General features: G+C 37.3%; 1 protein-coding gene across 3 annotated transcripts in view; it reads left to right on the top strand.

Annotated features, from left to right (window-relative positions):
- Positions 1–25,097, top strand: part of TRIM24 (tripartite motif containing 24) — a 65,705-nt gene that overhangs the window by 20,448 nt on the left and 20,160 nt on the right. For 2 of the 3 annotated variants that reach the window (XM_075051829.1, XM_075051828.1), the window contains exons 2-8: positions 6,752–6,870; positions 14,830–14,977; positions 17,328–17,460; positions 18,778–18,894; positions 20,053–20,167; positions 20,868–21,014; positions 23,768–23,885. In XM_075051829.1, the coding sequence (XP_074907930.1) occupies positions 6,752–6,870; positions 14,830–14,977; positions 17,328–17,460; positions 18,778–18,894; positions 20,053–20,167; positions 20,868–21,014; positions 23,768–23,885 (897 nt within the window). Of the gene's footprint in view, positions 1–6,751; positions 6,871–13,433; positions 13,639–14,829; positions 14,978–17,327; positions 17,461–18,777; positions 18,895–20,052; positions 20,168–20,867; positions 21,015–23,767; positions 23,886–25,097 lie in introns of all 3 variants that reach the window. The other variant, XM_075051830.1, reaches the window with a different exon arrangement.

Here is a 25,097-nt window from a genome sequence, read left to right as displayed (position 1 = left end):
TAGGAAGGAAAATTACTTTGTTCACTAAAAAATAATGGTCTTGGAAGCCAGCTAACTATATTGTTCAATTCACACACAAATATCTCAAAGCTCTGTAGAGTTGATTGGTTCAAGAATTAGTTGAGCATCAGAACTGAGCATCAGAATTAAAGTGGAATTAGAGGTCCTCCTTGCCCCTAATTTAATCAGGATAAACAGTAGAGCCTCACCATCCAGGAATGTGTTTAACCTGAACAGTGTTAGCCAAAATGCTAAACTGAATCTGATGCTGTTTCTGATGCTGCTGCATTGTAATTGCTCTGACAATGTTTTTTTTTAAAGATACTGGGGTTTTGTCTTTCTTGTGAAAATACTAGGTTTGGGCTGACTTGTTAATGTACTTGAAGAATATATACTTGCTATAGCAAATATCAGTTGCAAAAATAATTTTTGTATAGGTGAATTTTCATTATATTACCCCACAGTGTGTAGGTTAGTAATGTTCTGTGCTGCAGCTTTCCAGATTTTTCTTCTCTTTTGCCCTCATTCCTTTTAACAAAATGGTGGGTATTTGGGGGGAGGTGGGGAATGAACAGCAAAATAGTTTGGGCATTTTTTTTTCCCACCTTGAAAGCAATAATGTAGTTCTTGTTGACATAGTATGCTTCTCCTGTAGGTTCATTAGAGGATTAATTATTTTCCTTACCAATTTGTACAAGGAAATCAACTAAATGGCTTTTAATATCTGCTGCTCAGAATTTGAATCTTCTTGAACAGACCATAGCATGATAGCTAGAGTTACCAGCCTTGAAAGCTGAAGTAAATTGTGGCACAATTCAGGAAGCAGGTGTCTTGAAACAAGAGGAAGGAAGTGTTGGCAATAAGATTAAGCATGGTTAGAAAGCTATTGCACGATTGCTTCCAAACCTTAACGCTTAAAAAAAAAAAGTTTAATTCATTGTAGCCTTAGGAGTGACTTGATGGAGGAAACGTTAATTAATTCAGAGGTTAATTTAGGAATTGCATTCTTTGCATGCTTAAGGAACAGTTTAAAATGTAATTAAATGTTTACGAGGAAATAAGGTGTACCGATGAACATTAAAAGCAAATACATACATGGAATGTAGTAAGAACATGCTGGGGCTATATTAAGTTGCCTTTGTATTGCATTCCTTCTTCCTGTATGTTACTGTAACTCTGAAATATGCGCAGAAATGTCTTTGGAAAATATCGCTGTCCTTTTGGTTGTTAAAAAAAGTTACAGTTAATTGCTTACTACATCACCTGTTGGCTTGTTAGCAAAAAGCTTGTATGTGTGCTTTGATGCTTGCCTCAGCCATCTGTCTTAATATTATTTGTCAGTTATGACTTTAAACCAAGCTGCCTCTTTATGCACCAAAAGAAGTCGAACTCCTCTGTCAGGTCTATTAGTAGGCTGGGGAGAGCAGTAATCCTTAGTGTGCGGTGTTGTGTTTTGTTACTGTCACAGGACCTAGGAGGGGATACTTGTCCATGGTCTGAGTTAAGCCTTTGTACTGGAAAGCTGGATGAGGAAAAAAGGGTTTGAAATCATGTCTGTGATTCCTTTATCAAATCATAACTGTACATAGAAAATAAATTATAAATAATATGATTTGAGATAGTAGGAATAATCTATTAAAACTGTCAAGTAATTAATATGCTGATACTTATTGTACAGTTTCTATTTTTGTTGTTAATACCAAAAGACTCTACTGTAGTGTGCATCTATCCGAGTTTTTCCTCCTATCTTTTAAATAAAATTTCTCTTAAGCTACGGTAGTATATGGTGTCATCTAGTAGATTAGTTTGAGGACAGTGACACTGTCTCAGTACTCTTCAGAGCCCTTTTTACTTAAGAAACGGAAAAAGCATAAGATCTCTATGGTTAGCAGTGTTCTAAACTGGATTAGGCCTCCAAAGTGGTACAGATATTGTAAATGGCATGAGGTTATGTCTTCTCAGCATCTCTCTAAGGTTGCAACATGGCAGAGCAGTGTCTTCTCCATATAGATCCTGCAAAGTTACATGCATCTCTTTCAGGTCCACTTCTCTTATCAACTAAGACAGAATTCTAGTTTAAAGCATTTAGCTTTAAAAAAAAAAACAACAAAAAAACCCAAACAAAACACAAACAAAACCCCCAAATCAACCAAACAAAAAACCTTCCATTGAGGGGGCAGAGTACCCTGAGGATAGATAACTGGTCTCCCTATTAAAAGACTGAGGAAAAAAAGGCATTAAGTACCTCAGCCTTTTCCTCATCTCTGGTGGCAACGTTCCCTTCTGTATCCATTACAGGATAGATATTCTCCTTGGGTTTCTTTTTACTGTTAACATATTTGTAAAAACATTTTTTGTTGTCCCTTACAATAGTGGCCAGATTGAGTTCTAGCTGAGCTTGGAATATATCTTGGAGCTGGCTGGAATTGGCTCTGACATGAGGGCAGCCCCCAGTGTGTTCTCACAGAGAAAACCACTGCAGCTCCCTCTCGCCCCCTCTTACCAAAACCTGGACATGTAAACACAATGGACCATGTTATGGGACCAAATCTTACTCTAAAAGAGGACTCTGCATATGAAAAAATTTAATGTTCTGTGTCATCTTCAGAAAAAGATATTGAACAAATCCAGTAACTTTCCTGCTCCTCTTCCCAATATTTCTTGTTTATAACTCTGCAGCCTGGTGTTTACAGGTGTGTGCTCTTAGGGTTGCGCTGATGCGTTTTGGGCTGTAAGCAACATAAATAACATGAACTGACTTAAATCCCATCAGATCTGTGATAGCTGCAACTGTACAATTCGTATTGGATGAATGGCTGAAAACTTTGCTTGGCCTATGTGTAGTTTTATGATTTTATACAAAAAGCTGCATTCTGTAACTAGTATTGCAAAATAAGAATTTACTTGAAAATTACTATTTCCAAATAAAACTTTACTTAATTAGGACAGGTAGCCCTGATGACATCAGTAGAAATGCTGCTGGTGAAATAGATCTGTTTGTCCATAAGCTTTGCTGAATTAGAGTGTCTTGAATACAGTCAGTGTTCTTTTTTTTAATTTTGAATACATTGGGTTTGTATTTATCCATGTTTTCCATTTAATTCCAAAATAGTCATTGTCTTTCCTCTACTGCCTCTGTTTTCCCATAGGAAGCTCTGAATTCTGGGTTCATTGTAAACCCTATTTTTCCTTCCCTGTAACTTAGTGTCTCTCTTAATTACGTGGGTTCTGGCAAAGTGCCAGTTCTTCACCATGTTCTGTAGGACTGTGTGGGGATTATATGGTGTGCTCCACTGTAGTATTTGTTTACTGATAAGGAGTGCGGGTAGCAATTCCAGTGCTGATGTGCAGCATATCTGTATGAGAGTGTCTCTTTGAGGTGGTTAGATTGAAGTTCTGAAATGAACCTGTATGAATTCATTAGGTACTTTTATTTGCCATGACCCTTTTGTTTCATATGCAACACGCATGGAAAAAACATGTACAGAGAACTCTGCTTGCACCTTCCATTTCGAACATGGAGAGGAAAAGACCACACGTGGTTTATATTGTTCAGTTACTGAAAAAGCCTTGGATACATGAAGGATAGTAGATAAGGACCTGAGAGGAATGCTGCCTGGCTAATTTGTGCTTTACATTTTGTGCCAAAAAGGCCTATGTTGCCAGCTGTGTGCGTAACAGTGTAACTTGGTTATAGCAGTTACACTGAGATCATGGTATTAGGTATTTTCACTTAAATCCACAGTCCTGAAGTTGATTAAACCTGGTGTCACAGTCTGACAAATCATAGCCAATGTCTCAAACATTCATTAAAGAACTTTAGTGGAAGAAGACGGCCTCTGTAAAAGCGCTGGAGTTGTGTGAACAGGCAAATGCAGCTGGAGAAGGCGGCCCCACGGAGGGTGGGACCGCGCCTCTCCAAAGCCACGAATCCTTATCTTGAGTGACCATGAGAAGAAGCACAACTGTATGCGCCAGAAGGAAAGATCAGACAGTGGTCATGCCTGCAGGGAGGGAGAAGCAACTCCCCATTTCCAGAGAATCCCAGGAATGTGAACTGCGCATGTCGAGAACTCCAACTCGTTTCTGGAACGCTCCTGAGCTCACGCTGTTCTTGCTTTCTGTTTCCTTTTCTATACCTCCTTTCTCTTTTCAAATAGCGGCTTAATGACATGATGCAAGGTTCATATTGATAAGTTCACTTGTACTGGGGCAAGATTAGCTTGGTTGAATAAAAGTTGATTGTTGTTGAACTTCCCTGATGTCGTTTCACCTCAATTCTGACACAGGAAATCCATGAACCTCAGTCACTCCAACCTTGGGATGCGACACCTGGGTTAAAACTGATTTGTTTATCAGTCATCAATCCAGGATTATAACAAAAGCAAACTTACACATAGTTGCAGAAGAAAACTTTGACTAAAGGCTAGACAGCATAAGGTATTCTAGAAAAGCTTCAGGAAGATTTTGAGAGGTTTGGGCAGTTTTTCTTTTCTCCTTTTCCCATCTCAGTCTAGAATCTGTAAGTGATCACTTGAACAGGTACTTGGCAGTATTGCCTTGGTGAAAATGCAAATGAAACGTTTGGTTTACATTAGTAAGTTTCCAAACTCATCCCCTGCCACTTCGTTGCCCGCCATGTTTTCAATTCAAGCTGATTTATAAACTCGACTTAATACAACTGATCTGTTTTAGTGGTTCCATGTTTAATCTTCGGTGGTGGTGTTGGCCGCTTCCCATCCTTGTGCTGCTTCTCATGTTGCTGCAGTGTAAACAGTAGTGCATTTGGTCTGTGGAGCAGATCGGGGACTGAAGGTAAAGCTTGGGAGAGCAGGAGAAGGACGTCCATGTCTGAATCAGTCTGCCAGTCTCATTCTCTGTCTATACCCCACTCCCACACACATGCAAAGACTGACTCAGGCACTTGTGATGGCCCGGAGCGGTGCACTTTGTCAGGGTGAAGAATGAGCAGTGAGGGAACAGAGAGCAGTTTGTAATCAGCACTGTTGAAAAACGTAAAAAATAGTCTCTTTCAGCAAGTACGTAGCTTGAGTATTAGGAAATTTGTTTACTCTTGACTGTGGTAAATTGATTTGCTTAATAAAAGGGGAAATTCAGCACTTGGAGTTCTATTAACTACCTGACATACCAGAATTGGATTTCTTAATTATCCTTCATGATAATGGTATAAAAAAAGTTACAAAAGTCTTTAGCCAAAATACAGAATTTGTACTGAAATGCAGACTGGCAAAATGGCAGTTACAATAAAACCAGGCTTAACATCATAACCTTTCAGATGAAAGTGAAATGCCTTGCACACAAGTGGAAAACTGCTGGCTAAATTTCCAGAATGAAGAGTTAATTTAGTAAAACTGGTGGACTTCTGTTAGATAACTGCTTTATAATGTGTTGGCCAGTTAAATCTCTAGCGTATATTGGAAGAACATTATGAAAAAGTTACCTAAATCTTGTATGAAGCACTTACAATAAGGCATGAAGTTCTTCTGCAGAAAGTGAAATATTTAACAGTTTCTGTACTTCTCCATTTTATTCTAAAAGTGAAACAGGAACAGAATTAAGCCCATGCTGGTTTAGTTAAATATGCAAGTGCTGAATTATATACTGGTGTTAAATTCATTGGGTTAAATGGTGCTTCTGATCTTCTTTAAGGTCCTAAAATCATGCCTCCTCTCAAATGGCAGCTGTAGGTCTAGAATCTGTCTCAGCATGGACTCACATGACTGACTATTCTACTGTAGGCTTTGCATGATGATTTCCACATCCTAAGTGATTGTTTCACCCTAACTTAGTTATTTTATTCTTTTCTTTTTTGGTGGTAATGACTGTGATAATTTTCTTAAAGCAAGATGTTAATGCCTAGCATTTTAAAGATTTTTCTTGGATGATAAACAAGCCTCAGTGCTGATAAAACATTCTGTTTTCTGCACCTAGGAAAGGTGTCTACTTTGACATGTTTATATAGATTTTTTTCCATTTCAGTCTAGTCTGCTTACTGTTGAACCCCAAGTTTTGAACTTGACTTTGTCCTTTTTATTCTCTTGAGAAAACTGTTAATTGTTTAAACCTTTGCATTATCAATTCTCCACTCTTTCTTCAAACAGGAGTCTAAGTATGTTATTGTCTTAGAATTGTTCCTCAGTGTGTCCAGTACAGAGGAGAGGAGGGAGAGGACTTTGCTTATTTATTCCTATGTCTTTCTTGCTTGCTTTCCCTTGCTTAGTGTGAAGGTAGTGACAATATTAATACAGGTCTGTTCTTCCTCTATACAACTTGCCTCATTAATTTTGAATTTACTACATTTCAGTTTCTTATTACATAGTTAGAAGTCAATCATGTCACTGTTGGTGTGTATGTAATACCACTCAACGTCACTAATTAATACTCCACACTAATAAATGTTTACTTTAATCCATCCTATAACAACAAATTGTCAATGGGAATACATTCCCTTTAGAGAAAAGAAATTCATTTTCTATAAGATTAAGGCAAATTCTTTATAGGATAGGCACTTGACCTTGGTTGAAAGAATATACCATCAGGGAATAACAGTTGAAGGTTATTTCAGTGATAAATGAGAATTAGCTTCTTTCTACTCACACCTTATTGACAGGAAAGTATTAAAACATCCTGTCAAAGTATTTGTCCTTAGAAGCTGTCTTTGAAGTTGTTTTGATATATCTTAAGTTGTGAAAGCATAATAAGATTTTTTTTTTTATTTTTTTCCCCCCAGTCGGTGTTATCCGCTGTCCAATTTGTGGTCAGGAATGTGCAGAGAGACACATCATAGATAACTTTTTTGTGAAGGATACCACAGAGGTTCCCAGTAGCACAGTAGAGAAATCAAATCAGGTAAGTGCATTAAGATGTAATCAAGTTAACACCTTTTGGATGTGTATGCATATCCTTGGCTTCTTGCTGTTTGGCCTTTTTGCTTTTCATATGCAGAAAAAGACTTCAAGTACTTAGTCATCACATGGGGTAGCTAGTCTAGAACATCAGTTAAAATCGGTGAAAATGTATGTGAAGAAGGTGGTTATCTTATTCTAAACTATTTTGAAGAAGGTGGTTATCTTATTCTAAACTATTTTGAAGAAGGTGGTTATCTTATTCTAAACTATTTTTAATTGTTGGTGTAAAATTGCATCATGATAGCAAAAGATAAAAGTAAGAAATAGGCATTCGAATCGGAATTTCTATACTTTGGACAGGGTACTTGAACCACTCTTTGAAGCAGAGACCTGAACAATGCTACATCAAGAGATCTCAATGTAAAATGGAATCCTGTAGTTAAATCAACTGTTTTTTCTTATCTCAGCACTGACAAAATATGGCACTAAATAGCTGGAGTGCAGTTACCAAGCAAGAGGCTCAAAATTCTAACGGGGGAAGATGCTATGTTGTAGGGTTTTTTGTTTGTTTCTCTTATGTAAGCTGCCTCTTCTTCCTTTTGCAATCAAATAATAGCCATCTCATAAAACCAAACCCTGCTTATCTGGAAGAATAGTAATACTGGGTAATACTGGTGGGTTTTTTTCCTCCTGATGTTTTTTCAGGAGGAAAGTACTAGTACGGAAGCAGTACCAAATGAATAATTGCACCTGTGTAGGAACAGAGTTTAGCAGTCTCCGATATCAAAATATTGCATGTCTTTTTTTAGCTAGTAAGAGAGTATCTCAAACATCTCTTTACTCATAAACTTTTTATTCAACTCCGGGAACTTATTGTAAATAATTCAGCCTCTTTATTTGTTACTACATTCTTCATAATAACAGTACAAAAAGGTTACTATGTCAATGTGGCTTGCATTTCAACTCATACCCTAACATTTGGATGGTGGTCTCCTTTTATTTTGAAAATGCCTCTTTTTCACTTTCCTGTTTTCGGAACCAGTATCATTGGCTCTTGATCTATTTGTTTCGGGGGCAGCTTCTCAGATGTACTTTATTGTGTATTCTCCTTGTTCCAAAGCTTAGCTGAAATTTGTGCTTACATATATGAATGGATATGTGTCTCAGTAACAGATGAAAGGACCCAGTCAGGTTTGTGATACCAGCTCACTGACTATTAAAAGCATAAATGTTGTCGTCATCTCTGAGGAAGAGTAATTAATTTACTTATGTCTTGAAAACCATTAAACTGTGTTCAGCTTATAAGGAATTTTGCAACTGGATTTCTGAGAAATTATAGACCTTACCAGAAACTGAAATTTAGTTGGGAGTCTCTGGAAGCATGAGCAGTGTTCTCTTAATGTAGGACAGTTTAAACTTTGCTTTTTTTGTGTTTGTGTGTGGTGGTTTTTTGGTTGGTTTGTTTGGGTTTTTTTTTCCCCTGGTGTTGCAGGGAAACATCTGAGTTTTGGAGATGGTTGTGAGATTTGCACAAAGTCTCTCAATACTCTACCAGTAAGATTGAGAAAAGGAATAGTACCTGTTGCATTGAAAATTTGATCATAGCTTTTTTAGTGACTTTAAAATTAGGAAGAGAAGCAAGATAACACAACTTTGTTATGCAGAAGCAGTCCTGAATTTTTTTGGCGGGGTGGGGGCAGGTGGGCTGTGCTATAACCTCTGCCTAGTTATGTAACAAGTCCTCTAAGATACTGCTTTGGGGACAGAAGTAGAATTATTTTTCCTTGGTTTAGTGACAAAGTTTTTTGTTGTTGGTCCCGTCCCGCCCCCCCCCGCCCCGCTTTCTGTGAAAGTTAAGTGGGGAATTGAGTCCTTCGAGACCTGGATAAGGAACTGAAAATTCAAGAAGAGCTCTTCATATTCTTGAGGTTAATCATCATAATGTAAAATTGGGTGTACTTCAATGGGTCATAGGGTATCCACCAAACTCAGTGACGTCAGCATAAGTCAGGCACTTCCTTGGAATTGAGGGAGATGTCTTTTTTTATTTCCCCTTGGATCTTGATCTGCTGGAGAGAGATACAGAGAAATTCCACATACTTCAACAGCTGGTTTGGAATTATCTGTTGTTGAGTGGTGTGAGCAGGTTTCAGGGAGGTTCTTCAAAGCAAAGTATTGGTGTTACCTGAAGTTCACTTCTCGGACTTCTGTCTTACTCTTCCATTCCATATTTGTTTCTCTCTCTCCCTAACAAAAACCAGCAGGCTTGCAGTTGAGAAAGCAAGTCTGTTCTTAAGCTAAGTTCCCCGGCTGAACTCAGCGTAGTTTCTGCAGCAGTTCAAGGCAAAGCAGCAGACTTTGCTGAACCAGCAGAGTGGTACATTCATGTGCTTTTCTGCTGACTTTTTTTAAAAATGAGCTAGATGTTTTGTTAGATGCCTGCTAAGTGACCATGTACCTTACCTCTTGGAAATGAACGATGTGCAGTTCTGTCTTGTTTGAATAGATTTATTTTGGTATGATAATGAAGCTTTTTGGACATTCCTTTGTACTTTGACATTGGAACCGTAAAAAAAACCTACACCATTCTATAAAGCTGTCTGTTGTGGAATAGCAAAGTTAACTCAATAATAGTTAAACAGGTCAGTGTCCTGTTCAAGGGGGAACATAATGAGGTTTAAGGATGATACATACTTCTAATTGGCCTGTCTTGTTTTACCTTTAAAGGAGCAAAGAGAAAAGAAAGAAAGAAGAAATGCCAGTAGCAAGATAGGCAACAGATCGGAGGAATTAAAGTGGAAAAGATACTAAGACTTGCAGGAAATACTGGATCAGAGATCATCCAAATTCTGTCAAAAACTTTGGCTATCTTACAGAAATTTTCTACTGAGATGGTTAGTTTGGCTTTGATAGTTCAGCAGCTTTAGCAGGATGTTTAAGAAATTAGAATTAGAGCAAAGCCGTGGGTTCTGTGCAAGGGATGTTGTGGCTTAGAACCACTGGTCCATATTTGACTAGCCTGTGTATGTGTGTTGTCAGGAAGGACTGGTTTATTTCAATTCAGGAGAGACTGCAAAAAAAACCTTTCAAACTCAGTGTCTGTTTGTTTTAGATTTAAAAATGGTAATAATGCTAAAATAGTTTTTAGCATATTGAATTAAAACTGTAGGAGTGAATGGCATATCATGGAGCCTGGCATCGTGGGGTGAGAAAAATAACTGGAACCCATTAAAGTGCCATACATCTATCTAAAATCAAGTTCACCTTATCTGAGCCTGATTTTGGCAGTTCAGTACCCTACTTACATAGCTGTGCTTTCTAGCGTTGACTACTGAAAACTTCAGGAGCAAAAGAAGTAAGCATAAAGAAAGTGTAAAAGTCCCTAGTATATGTTCCACAAGGGCTTTCCTGGCTAGCATTAAAGAGAACATTAAGGATTTTGTGCTGGCTGTTAGCAGAGGAAGCTTTCCAGAAGAAAAGAGACTAACGGGAAATGCAGTTGTGGTCTTCCTGAAAGTAATCATTGTAGGTTTTGGGCAACTAGGACATAAATACTTCGAAAGAACAGATCCTTTATAATTTTTTTTCACATTATGATTTATTGAAAGACTTGGCGAAATTATTGGATGCTAAAGGGAAGTTTGAAAAAAAAAAATAATTGTACTTTATTCGTAAGAGTGAGCAGAAAGGAGCTTCAAACCCAAGAGAGGTTACTGAAGCAAATGCTAAATTTGGGTAAGAGTAAAGGGTAGACAAGTAAGGGAAATTCAGGAACTTAACAGAAGAAAATTATTTAACCTATGTGCAAAGCCATGAAAGTAAGAGAAGTGTGAGATTGATGCAGAAGAGATCATCAGGGTGATAACATTGGTCTTGCTGCAGCATATTGAGCCTACGGTGTATTTAGTCTAGGTCCTGATTCTCATAGCTTCTGTGACCAAAAGAGAACATGTGTAAAAATATTTTTGATAGTAAGAACACTTTCTGTATTTTTTACCAGTTACTGTCCTGAGAGTTTTATATGTTGTAGTAGGAATGAAGAACAGTTGGACTTTATGTAAGATGTTGGGAATGTAGTAACAAAACAAGGTACAAGTTTAGACCTGATACTAGATCTGGATACTAAGATGGCAAGTCTGACTGGCATAATAGAACAATTAATGAGGATAATTTAGAACAAAAAGTTTCTCTGGTTTTTGTATGGTGCCAGAGTAGCCACTATGTATTCTTCCAAAGAACTAGTATGCTAAATAGCTTATCAAAGCTGTAGCAGAGGCCAAAATGTCTTTGAAAGCCACTGGTTTAGGGCAGTGGGTAATAGACTCAAGAAGAGTCCCAGTATGGTTTTGTTGTGCTTTGAAGAGCGGCAGGTGTTGATGGGATTTTGGAGAAAGGAGGATATGTTGATCAGGGTTCGTGCATTTTGAGATACCAGCACATGGTTCATATTTAGAGTTACATATAGGCGAGACTGTCCCAGAAGACAGGCGCTGTCTTTTAGTGATTTTTATATGTGCCAAGAGATAGTTATGTCAGTATTAGCATCAATTGGGTTTGGATCCAATAGGGGAAACCATTGCATCTAATTTACACTGGTGAAGTTTGTAATGTTAGTTCACTGAATATTCCTCTGGACTACTTTGCTCTCTTCCTTTGAAACTCGGAAACCTTAGCTTGCTTATTTAATCTCATTAATACTCAAAGTATATTTAATTGGAAGAGTGGTTAGTTACTACAGTAGCTGTGAATACAGCTCTATTACCTCAACTCTTGCATGTAAATCTGTTTTTAAGTAAATATACAAGCTTTTACAACTGAAAAAATAGTACTTACCTGCAACATGCTGAGTAATTTCAGCTTTCATTAAATTTGAATGAAGGCTGAATGAACACTTCCTGCGGTTATACATATTAAAACTAGTAACTGAGTTAAATATAATTACAAGGAAGACTCAATTAAAAATAACTATCTGTCTAACCAGAATAAAGCCTTACAGGTTAACTTAGGGAGAGTTTTCTTTGAGATCACTGAAGCACTGCTTGTATGAGTCACAAAAATAAAAGTGAAATAAGTTTTAGGTTTTGTAAGAGTATAGCAAATACTTAAAGTAATTGTACTGCCATGTACTTTAGCTATGTGGCTTATTCTAATAACTAGGAGTTCTAGCAAAACCCAAGCTGTATTTGGAAATTTGTATTTCGGATAAGAAGTGGGTATAAGCAAATCTAGTTTCTACCTAGAAGGCATAGCTATTTTGACAGCATGAGTTATGATGACTCTGAAAAATTTTAGAAATCTGTCTCTTTCTCCTACTTGGTGGCTTTGAAGTGTATAAAGCTGGAATATATGCTTTTGGGACTACAAAGGAGGAGTTCCAGTTCATTTGGCAGTACCTGATTATTGGTTATTGAATCACAATCTTCATCTCATTCCAAGTATAGCAGGTCAAACCAGTTGAAAAAAAACCTAAAATGTACTGAAAAAAGAAAATAGACAAAGATCTTGGAATCTAGGAGGAATGAGTAACTTCAGAAATCCTTTGAACTTACTTAAATACCCTGGCATGCAGCAAGTTTATCTGCCTAAGTTTGCTAAAGGTGACCTGGAAAGGCTGTTGTGATGTTTTTTTTCCTGTTCTGTGTGTGTGATGGGGGTGGTTTCTGTTTTTTGGTTGGTTTTGGTTTTGTTTTTGTTTTAATTGGGTTCCTGCCTCTTTTTTTTTGGTCTTTGTTTTGCTTCTTTGACTTAAAGAATGCCTGAAAGACTTTTTTGTTGTTGTTTTTTGCTTTGCTTATTTTGTTTTCACTGTTGGGTTTTTTACACTAGAAAAACAAATATCCAATCTCTTATTCTCCACTCTAACTTGCAAAAACACCTCTGGGTATCTGGGGGCATAGCATGATTGTACCTCTCTGGCAGCAAGACTGATATTAAAACTTTTCTTGTCCTGCAGTAGTTCACTGCCCAGTCAACAGTGCTGAGGTAACTGATCCTTGGGCTAAAATGATGTAATCAATCTGGTTTTACACCACAGTCTTGCAGAGGTTTGCATTGGCACACCTGTGGAGGAGACAACTGGCAAAGGAGAAAGGAGGGAATTTCTTTCATGGGAGTTTCTGCCAGAGAACATGTAATATTGAAGTAATGTCTCAGTGATACTTGCTTGTTCTAAATTTTTTTTTTTTAAGAAGCTGTGCTGAGTCCTTGAGAATACTTCTCTCTCTCTCCCTTTTTTTTTTTTTTTTTTTGTCAAAATAGTATTGAAATTAAGGGTTAAGAGCAGGTAAAAATTTTCAATGTCCTGATTTCAATTCACTTCCTTTAATTACTTTACTTCCATTTTCTTGACCTTTTTTATGATGTCCTTACCTTGATATTTCTCCCTAGTCAACTAGTCTGGTTAGGACTAGAATTTTTATTGTTAAGAGAAGAGGGGGAAGAAAAAGAAAAAACAAGCACAAGATAAAAAAATTTTAAGATTATTTTTAAAAATAAAATTTTCAGGCCTCCTTTTTGTAAAGAAACAGAAAAAGGGGCACAAGCCCAATTTTTTCTCCTTTGCAGGTCACCTGTAATGAAAACGAACTGCTTCAAACTCCAAGTGACAACAAAGAGGGGTCAACAACCCTTGTGTTGTAACTTCATTTCTCAGAAGATATTTGCTTTGAGAGGCAACATGATCCAGAAGAATAAGTACAACATTGGGAATCTGGAACTCCTATCTATGTTCAAATTCCAGTTCTGTCAGTAACTTGCTATGTGGCCTAAGGCAAGTTTTGTGCTAATTTTCCTCTTTCTTGAAGGGGAAACTGGGACATAGTTCTACATATATATTATTTCTCTGCATAGGATGTAAATATTTGCTTCCTTTGTAACTTAATGTACATTTATCTTGTGCAGGTGCAGAAGGTGGATTTTTTTTTTTAATGAAACTGAAAACTAAACTGAAATCTAAAATTTTCTCCTTGTTGCTTCTGCTAGCAGAATTCTATCACTGTCATCTGTAGGATATAGCAATCTTCAGACATCTTGAAGCTTTTGTTTGCAGCAGTGCTAAACATTGATAGAAATGGATGGTAGTTACCTAAACGAGTACCTGCATAAGCATGTTCACTTTTTTTACCACCAAAACCCCCTTGAAAGTATGACTACAGAGGCATTGTAAAGAAGGAGTTAAAAATGACATAATGTTATGAACATGTGAAGTGGTGTTGTCCATCATTCATAGTTTTCAACCTGTTGTTCAAATTGTGGATCCATAGGAATTTTTTCTTGTGTGCCTATTGACTCTGTGCAGAGAGGTTTTGGTCTGCTCTCAGATTTGTTTTCTTTAATTAAATTTTTTCTCTAGATCTCTTGGGTATAGTCCAAAGAGCCCCTGGAATTAACAGACCAGAGTTTGAAAATTAGTATGCGTTGTTTGCAAATCTCTTCTAGGATAGCTTTACTGATAAGCTTAACTGGAGTGCTGTCTTTAAGTGGTGATGCAGAGATTCTTGGGAAGAACGCTGCTATTCAATACTGTGTATACTTCTGAAACTCTAAACAGGTGAACAGAAACTAAAATTAAAGCATCTGTGTAAAATGAGGGAAGCTTCTAAAATCAGAGCAGTGCTGATCGCGTTGTGTCTTTTAGTAAACATTTCACAAGAGCATATAGTATATAGTAAACATTATATAGCTTCTAAGTGTGCAGTGTCGGGCAGAAAGTAATGGTTTGACTTTTATCATGTCAGGTAAAAGTGTTAGAGTAACACTGACAAAATGGCCACTTTCTTTGAAAAGTCACGTTCAATTACTTTTATGCAGTTATTTATAGTGTTCCTGTACCTCAGGCAGTTTTCCGTTCTCATTTCACTGTTTTCAGAAAACTGTAAAAGTGCACTGATGATATATGAACAATAGCTCGTATGTATATTTTGTATTTATTTTAACAGCTACCTTTTCTTCCTCATGTCAGGTCTGCACAAGCTGTGAAGATAATGCAGAAGCTAACGGGTTTTGTGTGGAATGTGTAGAATGGTTGTGCAAGACCTGCATCAGAGCTCACCAGAGGGTTAAATTCACAAAGGATCATACCGTAAGACAGAAAGAGGAAGTATCTCCAGGTAACACGCTTGATTTATAATTTCACAGAGAATGTGTGTCTACATTGGAATACTGTATTAGGCCACCACATTTCTTTTTAAAGTGATAAATTTCAAAAATTGTGTTCCTTAATCCTAGTAAATGTAGAAGGAGAGATTCATTATGATATAACCCTTTGGTGCATATGAATTAGTGGAACCATGTTATTTTTCTGGTTGGTAATGGATATGTTTTAATAGTTTCCTGCCTCCCAGTCACTTACTTCAATTTCATTGCTGAAGGCTGCAACCATTTGAATGAATTCTGGTGGTTTTTTGGCTGCTTTCCATCTAAGTGGATCTCTTAAGATCCAGCTAACAAAAGAGAAAATTATTTTAAGTATTAGATGCATTAGAATGTAGCTACTGAAAGGGGAGACTTTGTCATGGCTAGGTGTATGACAGCCATTTTTCTGTCAGATATGCTGTGTGGTGGTAAGAAACCCTACAGATTGGTATTTCATGTGATTTTTGTGCGAAGTGTTTTAAAACAATAAATACACATAGATTTTTATCTTTCACCTGGTATGATTGCAAATTATTGTCTAGACTTTAGAGATCAGCTGCAGAAAATACTTCTTTATGCATTTGGCTCCCCTAGTTTTTCTAGACGTCTACCAAATGGTTTATATGAACTTGATTGTTGTATGCTGCTGCAAAAGAAGCACTAATAGACTATACTTTTTCAGCACTCTGATAATAAAGCATGCGCTGTTAGCAATAAAGTGTGCCAGAATTCATGTTTTAGCCAAGTATATTTTAAGTTTGAAATGTTTTGCCTTAAACACTTCATTAATGTTTAAGGAAATTATCTTATGAATTGGAGTGTTTTTCCTCAGTAGGATCTATGATAATTCAGGTTGGAAGGGACCTCAGGAGATGGTCTAGTCCAGCCTCCTGCTTAAAGCAGTCAGCTATAAGATCAGATTGAGTTGCTCAGGGCTTTGTCCATTTGGGACTTGAGAACCAACAAGGATGGATGTGGCGTACAGTACAGCCTCTCTGAGAAATCTTGAATAGTCTTATGGTAAAGGTTGTACTTTTATTCATTGAGAACCTCTTTTGTTTCAGTTTATGCCCATTGCGTCTTGTCTTTTAGTGACATTTAGGACAATCATAAACATAATAGGATGCTGATAAACATTCTACTGGTTCTAAAAAGTCCATTGGACTTGCATGATTTATCTTGTAAATATATATATATATATATTTTTATAAATTATTATGTATTGTTATAAAATATGTATTATAATATATATTTATTTTCATTCCATCATATCTAGTCCTGTGAATTTTGTATATAATGTGGGCTTTCACTTCTGTAATCTTTATTGCTCAAAGGGTAACTTCCAGTATGATACTTTAGAGATATGCACTATATTGTGTATCCCACTTTCAGATGGGGTTTATCAAAAGTGAGTACTGAGTGTACTTTCAGGAGAGGACAAAAGCAGTAGGCAAAACTGTCTGACTGTTAGGCTGAACATGACTTGGTGGTAGGAATGCTCTCTGTGCATTCAGGCCTCCTCTGAGTCTGCTGGACAATTTCAAAGAATTTTGACTGAAGGATACAGATTGGAAAATAACTTCTTCCAGGTTTCATGAAAATAAGTAAATGAATAGGTATGGAAAAGGGACCTTATTGATCTGCAGTGAAGGATGGGCTGCGGTGTGAAGCCAGTTTTCATTACAGGCAATATAATCCTCATGAACTCAGTGTCCAACCCAACAAGAAATTAGGCTTTGTCAGTCAAATTGTTTGAAGAACAGTTTTCAGTTCTATCATCTGGAGGTGTTTCCTGTGCTCTTTGGCATATGCTTACTAGAAACTGAAGTGAGACCTTGCACCCATTTAGAATGGGATCCTGAAGGGACGTTAGTAACTTCTGGTTATTATATTCTGTGTGTTTTATGCTTTTGAATGCCTGTGTCTTGGTATCTTCAAACCCCTTTTCACCCACTTGACTAAGAAGACAGAGCAATGAATTAAGTCTGCAATATCATCTTTTCCATGTAAGAAGGGAACTTGCTGGTTGTGCAATGTCTTTTGCAACTGCAGCAGTACTGGCTACTCCTTTTGTAAATAGTTTTGTGCGACCATAATAAGTTATGGTAAAATAGGTTCTAGGCATTTTCCATGAGAGAAGGTGTTGGCTCCATGCTTGATCAAGAGTAAGACGTTGCAGTTTGAGCTTACAGCTGTTATATTCTTGATTAGGTGGCCTGATCCACACTTCTAGCATCTAGGTGAGGAATGTGGTAAGGAAAAACAGGAGAATGCAAATCTTTAATAATTTCAGGAGACTGGACTGACATCTTCCTTTATTCACAGAGGCAGTTGGTGTGACCAGTCAGCGACCTGTGTTTTGCCCTTATCACAAAAAGGAGCAGTTGAAGTTGTATTGTGAAACCTGTGACAAGTTGACCTGCAGAGACTGTCAGTTACTAGAGCACAAAGAGCACAGGTATCGAAACACAGAGTATCTTTTCTGCAACTCACATACAGGAAGATAGCTTGAAGTTGATTGTAGCTCTAGCTGTATGGACTACAGTCAGGTGAAAAAAGTGCAAAATAAAATTTTCTGCTCAGAAATGAAGCCCACACATAAACAGAGATTGTATGCAAAAAGAGTGTGGCTGATGGGTGTGTGATAGTTTAGAATAAAACCTAATTTTTCCAGGTTTTAATCTGGTGATTTAAGCACACGAGCTTTCTTAACTGTCAAGTTATTTGGATAGAATTTGTGCTGTGCAGCTCATCAGAGAGTCCTTAGAAAGCACAGGGGCTGTGTTATGCAACTGTACACTTCTTTGTAACTTCTCCATTTGTTCTTCAACAAGATGATTATATAACCGAACATTACCAAACAATTTCAGAATGGAGCAAATGGACATATTTTTTCTGTGAAGAGCCCTTTAAAAGGAAGAGTAAACCTAAAGTTTGGCTATACTGTACTTTGACAACACTATTTATAACAGTGAAATCTTCTGATTGCTTGTTCTTTGGTCATCTCTTATCGGCCACAGAAGCTGGAAAGCAGGATTATAAACAACTTCTGGGTACAAGACAATAATCTTGCTGGCTAATGCATACAGTAGTGGTCTGGGACAGATGTACTCTTAGGTTAAATATTAATATGCTCACTATACCTGATGCAGCTACCCAAAGAACTTGCTTGCCTGACCAGGTGAACATCAATAGGTGGAGAGGTGGTGGCCACTTTTTCTCCCTGGAACAGGCTAAACCTTGCTCTTGCAGAGTTGCAGTCTTTCTCTTCAGTTCTTCTTTTCTTAGGATTTATATCCCTTTCAGAATGTGCCACCTCTTTTTTTTCCTCAAATTGTTGATGATTTCAGTTCCTTGATTTAAAATGTTGCTGACTTCTACTGACTCTGCAATCTCTCTTCTTTCTTCTGTTTTTACAACCTTATCTTGTATGAAGTAATAGCTTACATGCACTTTCACTTACAAAGTGATGACTACAGCACAACATTGATTTTCCTTTTGCTAAAATTGGGCTATGGTCATGCAATATCCCTTCATATTTATGAAAATCGTAAATTCTCAAAAAAAAAAGTCAGGAAGTATATACTATAGATTCAGCTATATTATAAATAAAATATATCAGCATTTGCTGATATATGTTTCTATGATGACAGTTAAATCATGGACTTGAGCAGCATCTTTATTCAATTAAAGAACTCTTTTGTAAGGCACTCTGTTTTTTAGCAAGTATATCACACCTTTTGCATGTGTGAATACTCACTGTTTTTTACTACAGGTACCAGTTTATAGAAGAAGCTTTTCAGAACCAGAAAGTGATCATTGAGACACTAATCACCAAATTGATGGAGAAGACTAAGTACATAAAATATACAGGGAAGCAGATCCAAAACAGGTATCTATCGGAATTTGAGGTTAAAACTGACACAGAGGACAACTTTACATACACCGTGATTTCTTGAAATGTTTAGATTAGTGCATTTTGTACCTCTCTCCTTTTACCCTTCCAGAATGAGAAACTCTAAAATCTTCAGTTTGCCGTAGTGACTGTTTAATGTGCTTGATTGTGTTGGGTAACTCTTCTGTTCAGCCTGTGGACTTAATGGGCAGCAATAGCTTGGGTGCAGCAAGACAACTTATGCAATAAAGACTGTAGAAGGCAGTCTTATATTCTTCCCCACCATCAACATACTTATTTTCTTAGTGTAGATCCCTCTTAGAAAGTGAAAGGTTATGACTCATGTCATTATAATGCTTGTGACACATATTTGAAGACTTATGTAATACTTTTATGCTTGGGGCTGTATTCACTCGGTACTACAAACCTAGGAGAAAAATAAATCTGTAAAATGTGCACTGCAATAGGCCTTTGTAACTGCTCCTTCAGCAGAGTTCAAAGGCAGTACCCAGGAAGATTCAACACAGTACGGGATGCTGAGTGCAACTTGAACTTTTCCTCTCTCTTTGCCTGTCTTTGAGGATGGTGGAGATGGAAAAAACCAGCAGAGACCCTTTTCTTCTTTTGCTGCATCTAAGTGGTTATTCTCCCTTGCATCTTAGCAGAAGTGATTTTCACAATATAAGAATATACTTTGCTGTTACGAGTTTGAGTACTATTGGTGAAATAGCTAAATTAGGAAATCTGTTTATTGTTTTTGTTTCTGGAGTGCCATTCTACCTTAGATGGAAATTAGACTTAAACAGTTTTGATTGGCATGGACCATTCCAGAAATGTGCTGGCCAATTAAAAATCAAGAATTTCAATTACAATGAGCATTTAATTTTTCTCAGTGACAGATGTCAGTAATTTTACAGACTGATGGCATTAGAATTTTCCACCAGTTTATTAATTTTATTATAGGGCACTGTTACTTGCTCTTTCTAATTCTCCCAGTAATTTTCCTGACTATAAGTATCTGATGGTATATGTATTAATTGGTGCATATGACCAAGAAATATTGCAGTCGCAGCAATGGGGAGGGGGGTGGTTATACTGTTTGGAGGGTGGGTTTGTGAGCTAAAGAACATTATTTTCTATACTGTCTACTTACAGAATTCTTGAAGTGAATCAGAATCAAAAGCAGGTGGAACAGGATATAAAAGTTGCCATATTTACACTGATGGTAGAAATAAATAAAAAGGGAAAAGCTCTACTGCATCAGTTGGAGGTAATTTTGTTTCTATCGTAAGAAACAAAAATGTCAGTCTTAATATTTTTTTTGTGTAGTTTCACATTAAAATAAAATCCATATCTAGCATTAGCCACCTGTGCGTGTTCTATAGTAATTCCAAAGTGGAGAGATGTCCCACACAAGGCATCTGAGCAAGTGGGGGTTTGGTGGGGAAAGGGAGGAGGGTTTGGTTTTTGGGGGGTGGTTGTTGTTTTGTTTGTAATTATTATCTGTGTTCCCTGCTTTGTGAATCAGGGCTGTCTCTGAGCCCTATTTCTTTCTCCATGCTTTTGCAAGTCATAATTGTATGCATCATGCACGAAGCTGTTGCAGTCAGAATTTTTCATAAATTCAGCAATCCAATAGCAAATCAAAGGAAAGAGAATTGTCTAGAATGGATACCTGGAAAAATATTACCTTTAATTGTGTTTTAGAAAGTGGGTGTGTATAGAATGGCACATACATATACACATATGAAAATGTGTCATAACAGAAAATGGGATTCTGCACAGAAACTCCTGATATCTTGAATAAATGTATACTGACTTTTCTGTTTGATAGCTGCAGTCAGAGGGCAGGAGTGCTTTTTAGGAGAGCTGTGTGAAACCACTTGATCATTGTGAGTTACAAATGTGAAAGCTAATGCCTGTTAACTGTAAATTGAACCCTTTGACTGGAACTGCCTTTCTACTTGCAGACTCTGGCAAAAGAGCATCGGATGAAACTTCTGCAGCAACAACAGGAAGTGGCAGGTCTCTCTAAACAGCTGGAACATGTCATGAACTTTTCCAAATGGGCAGTTTCCAGTGGGAGCAGCACAGCACTACTGTACAGCAAACGCTTGGTAAGGTTAGGACGATACCTCTCTCCATTTAATTAGAGACTATAGTCAAGGCAGATACGCACGCACACGCTTGTCAGTAACACTAAGGAATTAGATTTTTTAATGACTTTCTACTAATTGGAATATTTGTATATCATTTTTCATGGTTTCTCTCAAACATAAATAAAGAATGTTTCTAATAATGTAGCTCTCTGGTCATGATTCTCTCCTGTGACACTGCCATAGAATTGTTGTAGATCTGCAGAAGTAGGGACAACTCCTTTTCTCTGGAGTGAACACCATGAGGCCGTGAAACACTGGGAAAAATGTTGCATGTCCTACATCATCACTGAGGTTCTTTTCAGTACTTGTTACAGCTTCTGAGTTCAGAGAAAGATGGTATTTCTAAATTATAGAGTCTGATATCTAGCATTTTAATGTAAAAATCAATGTATTGCTTTGTTCTCTCAGACTCATCTTCCACTAAAAGTCTTAAAAAATTGATAAAACTGAATTGAGGCTTTTGCTTGTCTGTGCAGAGTTATAAAGCTAAATATTTCAATGCAATAAGGAGACTTAAGATCTGAGTGCATGTGGACTCACTAAGCTGACTGCTCATGATGAACAGAAATCCTAAAAGACTTGAATTAAAAGACAAACAAAGAGTTGACCATGATTTGTCCAGAGGTTACTAGATTGGCTTTAGTCATCAGCAAATTACTGGGATTCCAGCTGTGCTGGTACCATTTTGCATGAGTTACGCTTCAGATAAGGACGGCTCCAGGGCTGTCGGAGAATGAGTTAAGATTCAGATAGGGGCTGCTCCAAGGCGGTTAGAAGAGGACTGAGATATGTCCCAAGGTTGTCAGGAGAGAACAAGTTATCTCTGCTCCCGTTCCCCGCCTCCGCTGGGCAGCAGGAGTCCTTGGAACGGTCAGTACAACTCCCTGTCTTAGCCATGTAAGAGTTCCTGGTACGGTCAAGGGACGCTTAACCGCCCAACTCGTTACAGTGACGCTAAGGCCTAGCGAGACGTCCCGAGTTCGTAGGTCAGCCCAGAGAGGGGGGAGGAATGCGCCACCACAATAGAGAAAAAGGGCATCGAACTGCGTCATGTAGTTTGTAATTGCTTAGTGTTGCCGCAAAGACTTCTGCTATGTGTGTAAGAAAACAGGTTCTATTACAGGCATCTTAATCTTACAAACATTATGCAGTTGAAGAAAAAGACCATCCAGCCCATAAAGCCTCAGCAAATGAGAAATATTTTTCAAAAGAACAGATGAGCTTTAGGCTCCTAATTTTTTGCTGAAAGTTGGTGTTATTTGGGCATTGAGTAGCTAACCTGTCTGTGGATATCTGGAATATCTGTTCCTGAACAGTGATGCATAGAGGAGCATGTGAGACTTCTGCTCCAGCACATCCAACGACGTGAAAGTAGGAGGGAGGAATGCCCAGCAGGCTTAAATGCAGAGTCAGAGCTAGGAGGCAATGTCTGGAAGACATCAGTTTCCCAGCCTAGTCCTCTAGTATGAACAAAACACTGGTAGCTACTGCTATTACTGACAGGAGGTAACTAGTCTACTCATGAGTTTGTTTACAATATACGTGTGTGCACAGTAGGAGGAATATATGGAGCAAACTATGACAAGAATTGTGTGCAACCAGTATTGTTGACAGGACAAAAGACTAGAATTTCTATAGTGTAGTATACTTGATTTTTGGTAGCGTACACAGAAATCCTAGGAAATCTATATTCAAAATAGTGCATATAAAATTTTCCATGGTCATTAAAAAGATTTAAGTCTTGCTAAATGTTTTTTGTATTTGGTCTAAAACTGACCTGCCTAAAATTGAAAGAAAAAACTTGAAGCTCTTCTAAAATTCCTGTGTAAAAGATAACTAGTATCATTTTAAACAGATGATTTTGCCAAGTATGTCTTTTGAACTTTTCCAGGAAATAATCTATTAGTCAAGAAAAAAACCTGTTTAACTCTTAAGTTTTTTCTGTATCTGCTGTGTGTTATTCTAAAATTAGTGCCTGTGTTAGATATTTCTACTGAAACAACTGCAAGAAAATATTTTCTTTCTAGGAACTAGATAAATACTGAGCATTTGATAGAGTATTCTGCTTGTGTAATGTAATCATAGTGCAGTCCTTTGGAACCAAGAAGTTGGAAGAGTCTGAAAATACCTGTGAACCTGAGAGTTTTCAAAGATAAAGTTTATAAAATCTCTTCTTTGGGTTTCTGAAGAAAACTTAAATTTATTACAAAGGGCAATTCCCTGTGATGATACTTGTTGCCAAAAGGATGAGTTTCCTTTCTTTGGAAGAAAACTGAATGGGCTAACATAGTTGTTTGGGGGGGAACCCAACAATGGTTATGTGAATCTGTACTTCACTTGCAAGTAGTTCAAGTCATTGAATGTAATGACCAAGTTTGTGGAAGGATATGTATTTCTACAGGGGAGAATAATTCATTTTTTTTTTTTTTAGGTTGTAGTTGATTGCTTTTTAAAAGTACTTTAGGAATAAGGGAAAGATGTTAAGAATATCTCTCTTATTTGTAGCTTGGACAAATTTCTCTGTCTTTCACCTCAATTCTCTAGGTGCTTGTTCAGGGGTTTTTTGTTGCTGCTGTTTTTTGGTGTGGTTTGTGGTGTGGGGTTTTTTGTTTGTTCTGGGTTTTGGGTTTTTTTCCAAGACATTTTATGCCGTTCGGATACGTGGCTCTGGCCCCAGAGAAAAAGTTAATCTTGTTTTGTTCCTGTTTCAGATTACATATCGACTACGGTATCTTCTCCGAGCAAGGTGTGATGCTTCACCGGTGACTAACAATACCATCCAGTTTCACTGTGATCCTAGCTTCTGGGCTCAAAACATTTTCAATCTAGGTATGATAAGGTTTTATTAGCCCTTTGGCATCTTCATCCTATTTTGAAAGCAGCTTGCTTTCTGTGAAGATAAATGACCTCCACACTATTAATTTCTTGGTTTACTTTGTTAGATTTATTTCCTTACCTGTAGAAGACATTTAAAGTGTATCATATGGGAAGAAGTATTATTTATGAATACTTACGATAAAGTATTAACAAACTCACCTTGCTTGAATGGTAGGTGTGATGGTGACAATAGCAGCTTTCAGTTTCATGGACAATACACATGCCTTCTGCCTTCTGAAACAAGGAACACAATCTCTAACCCGCTACAATCTGTAGCAGCTCTACCAATGTACAGAGAGGTGCAAGTGTATGTTTCTCTACAAAGGCGGAGAAAGAAAGTGTTACGGCAGTGCTTTAAAGTGAACAAGCTCCTTTCCCCACACACCAGGACATTGGATGGTAGCAGGGAAATTCTCCAAGTTCCTTCTTTGTAAATAATTTTTTTTGGGAAAGAAATCAAAAGTGAATCTCTTGTTTCCAGAAACCAACTGTCAAGCTGTGTGGTGATAAGTGTGAACTGCTGCTAAATTGAGATGATGCTTGTCAAGAGGGAGCTTTTTCTTGTGTTTGGTTTTGGGGCTCCTTTTTTTTATTTTAATTTGTTTATTTAATGAGCTGCTGAAATACGTTCCCTTAAATTCTGAAAATTGCTACGATAGAAATGGCACCTCTGTAGATCAGCATAGGAGTCCTTGTAACAGTTTATCTATTTAAGTGATAGAGAAAAACAGATCACGTTTATCTATCTGGTTTCAGAAATCGCAACCTTTAGGCTGTTAGGTCTGTGATCAGACATTGTTCAATTTCTGTAGATAAAACAGATTTAAGAACCACTGAAGGAAAACTAAAACAAGGTCTGAGTAAAGAAACAAGTTACTTTGGGAATGGCTTGAATTCTAGTCAGGCTGCATGTTGCTGACAAGGTGATAGCATCTGTACACTAATAGGATAGCTCTCTTATGGATTTCGGAATGTATTTTAAGAAAAAAAAATACAACATTTAAAGTGTTTTAATTCCACAAATTGTATGATAACCCATAGTTTTCTAGAATAAGAGAAGGGAATCATTCTCTATAGTTCCTTTGGGTAAGTAGCTATACCACAGATGTTAAGGCTGGAAAGATTTTTGAAGATGTAATTAGACTTGGAGAGAACAGAATGAAA

This window comes from Buteo buteo, chromosome 19 (assembly GCF_964188355.1).
Source record: "Buteo buteo chromosome 19, bButBut1.hap1.1, whole genome shotgun sequence".
NCBI classification, from domain to species: domain Eukaryota; kingdom Metazoa; phylum Chordata; class Aves; order Accipitriformes; family Accipitridae; genus Buteo; species Buteo buteo.
This window is presented reverse-complemented; position numbering and strand designations above follow the sequence as displayed.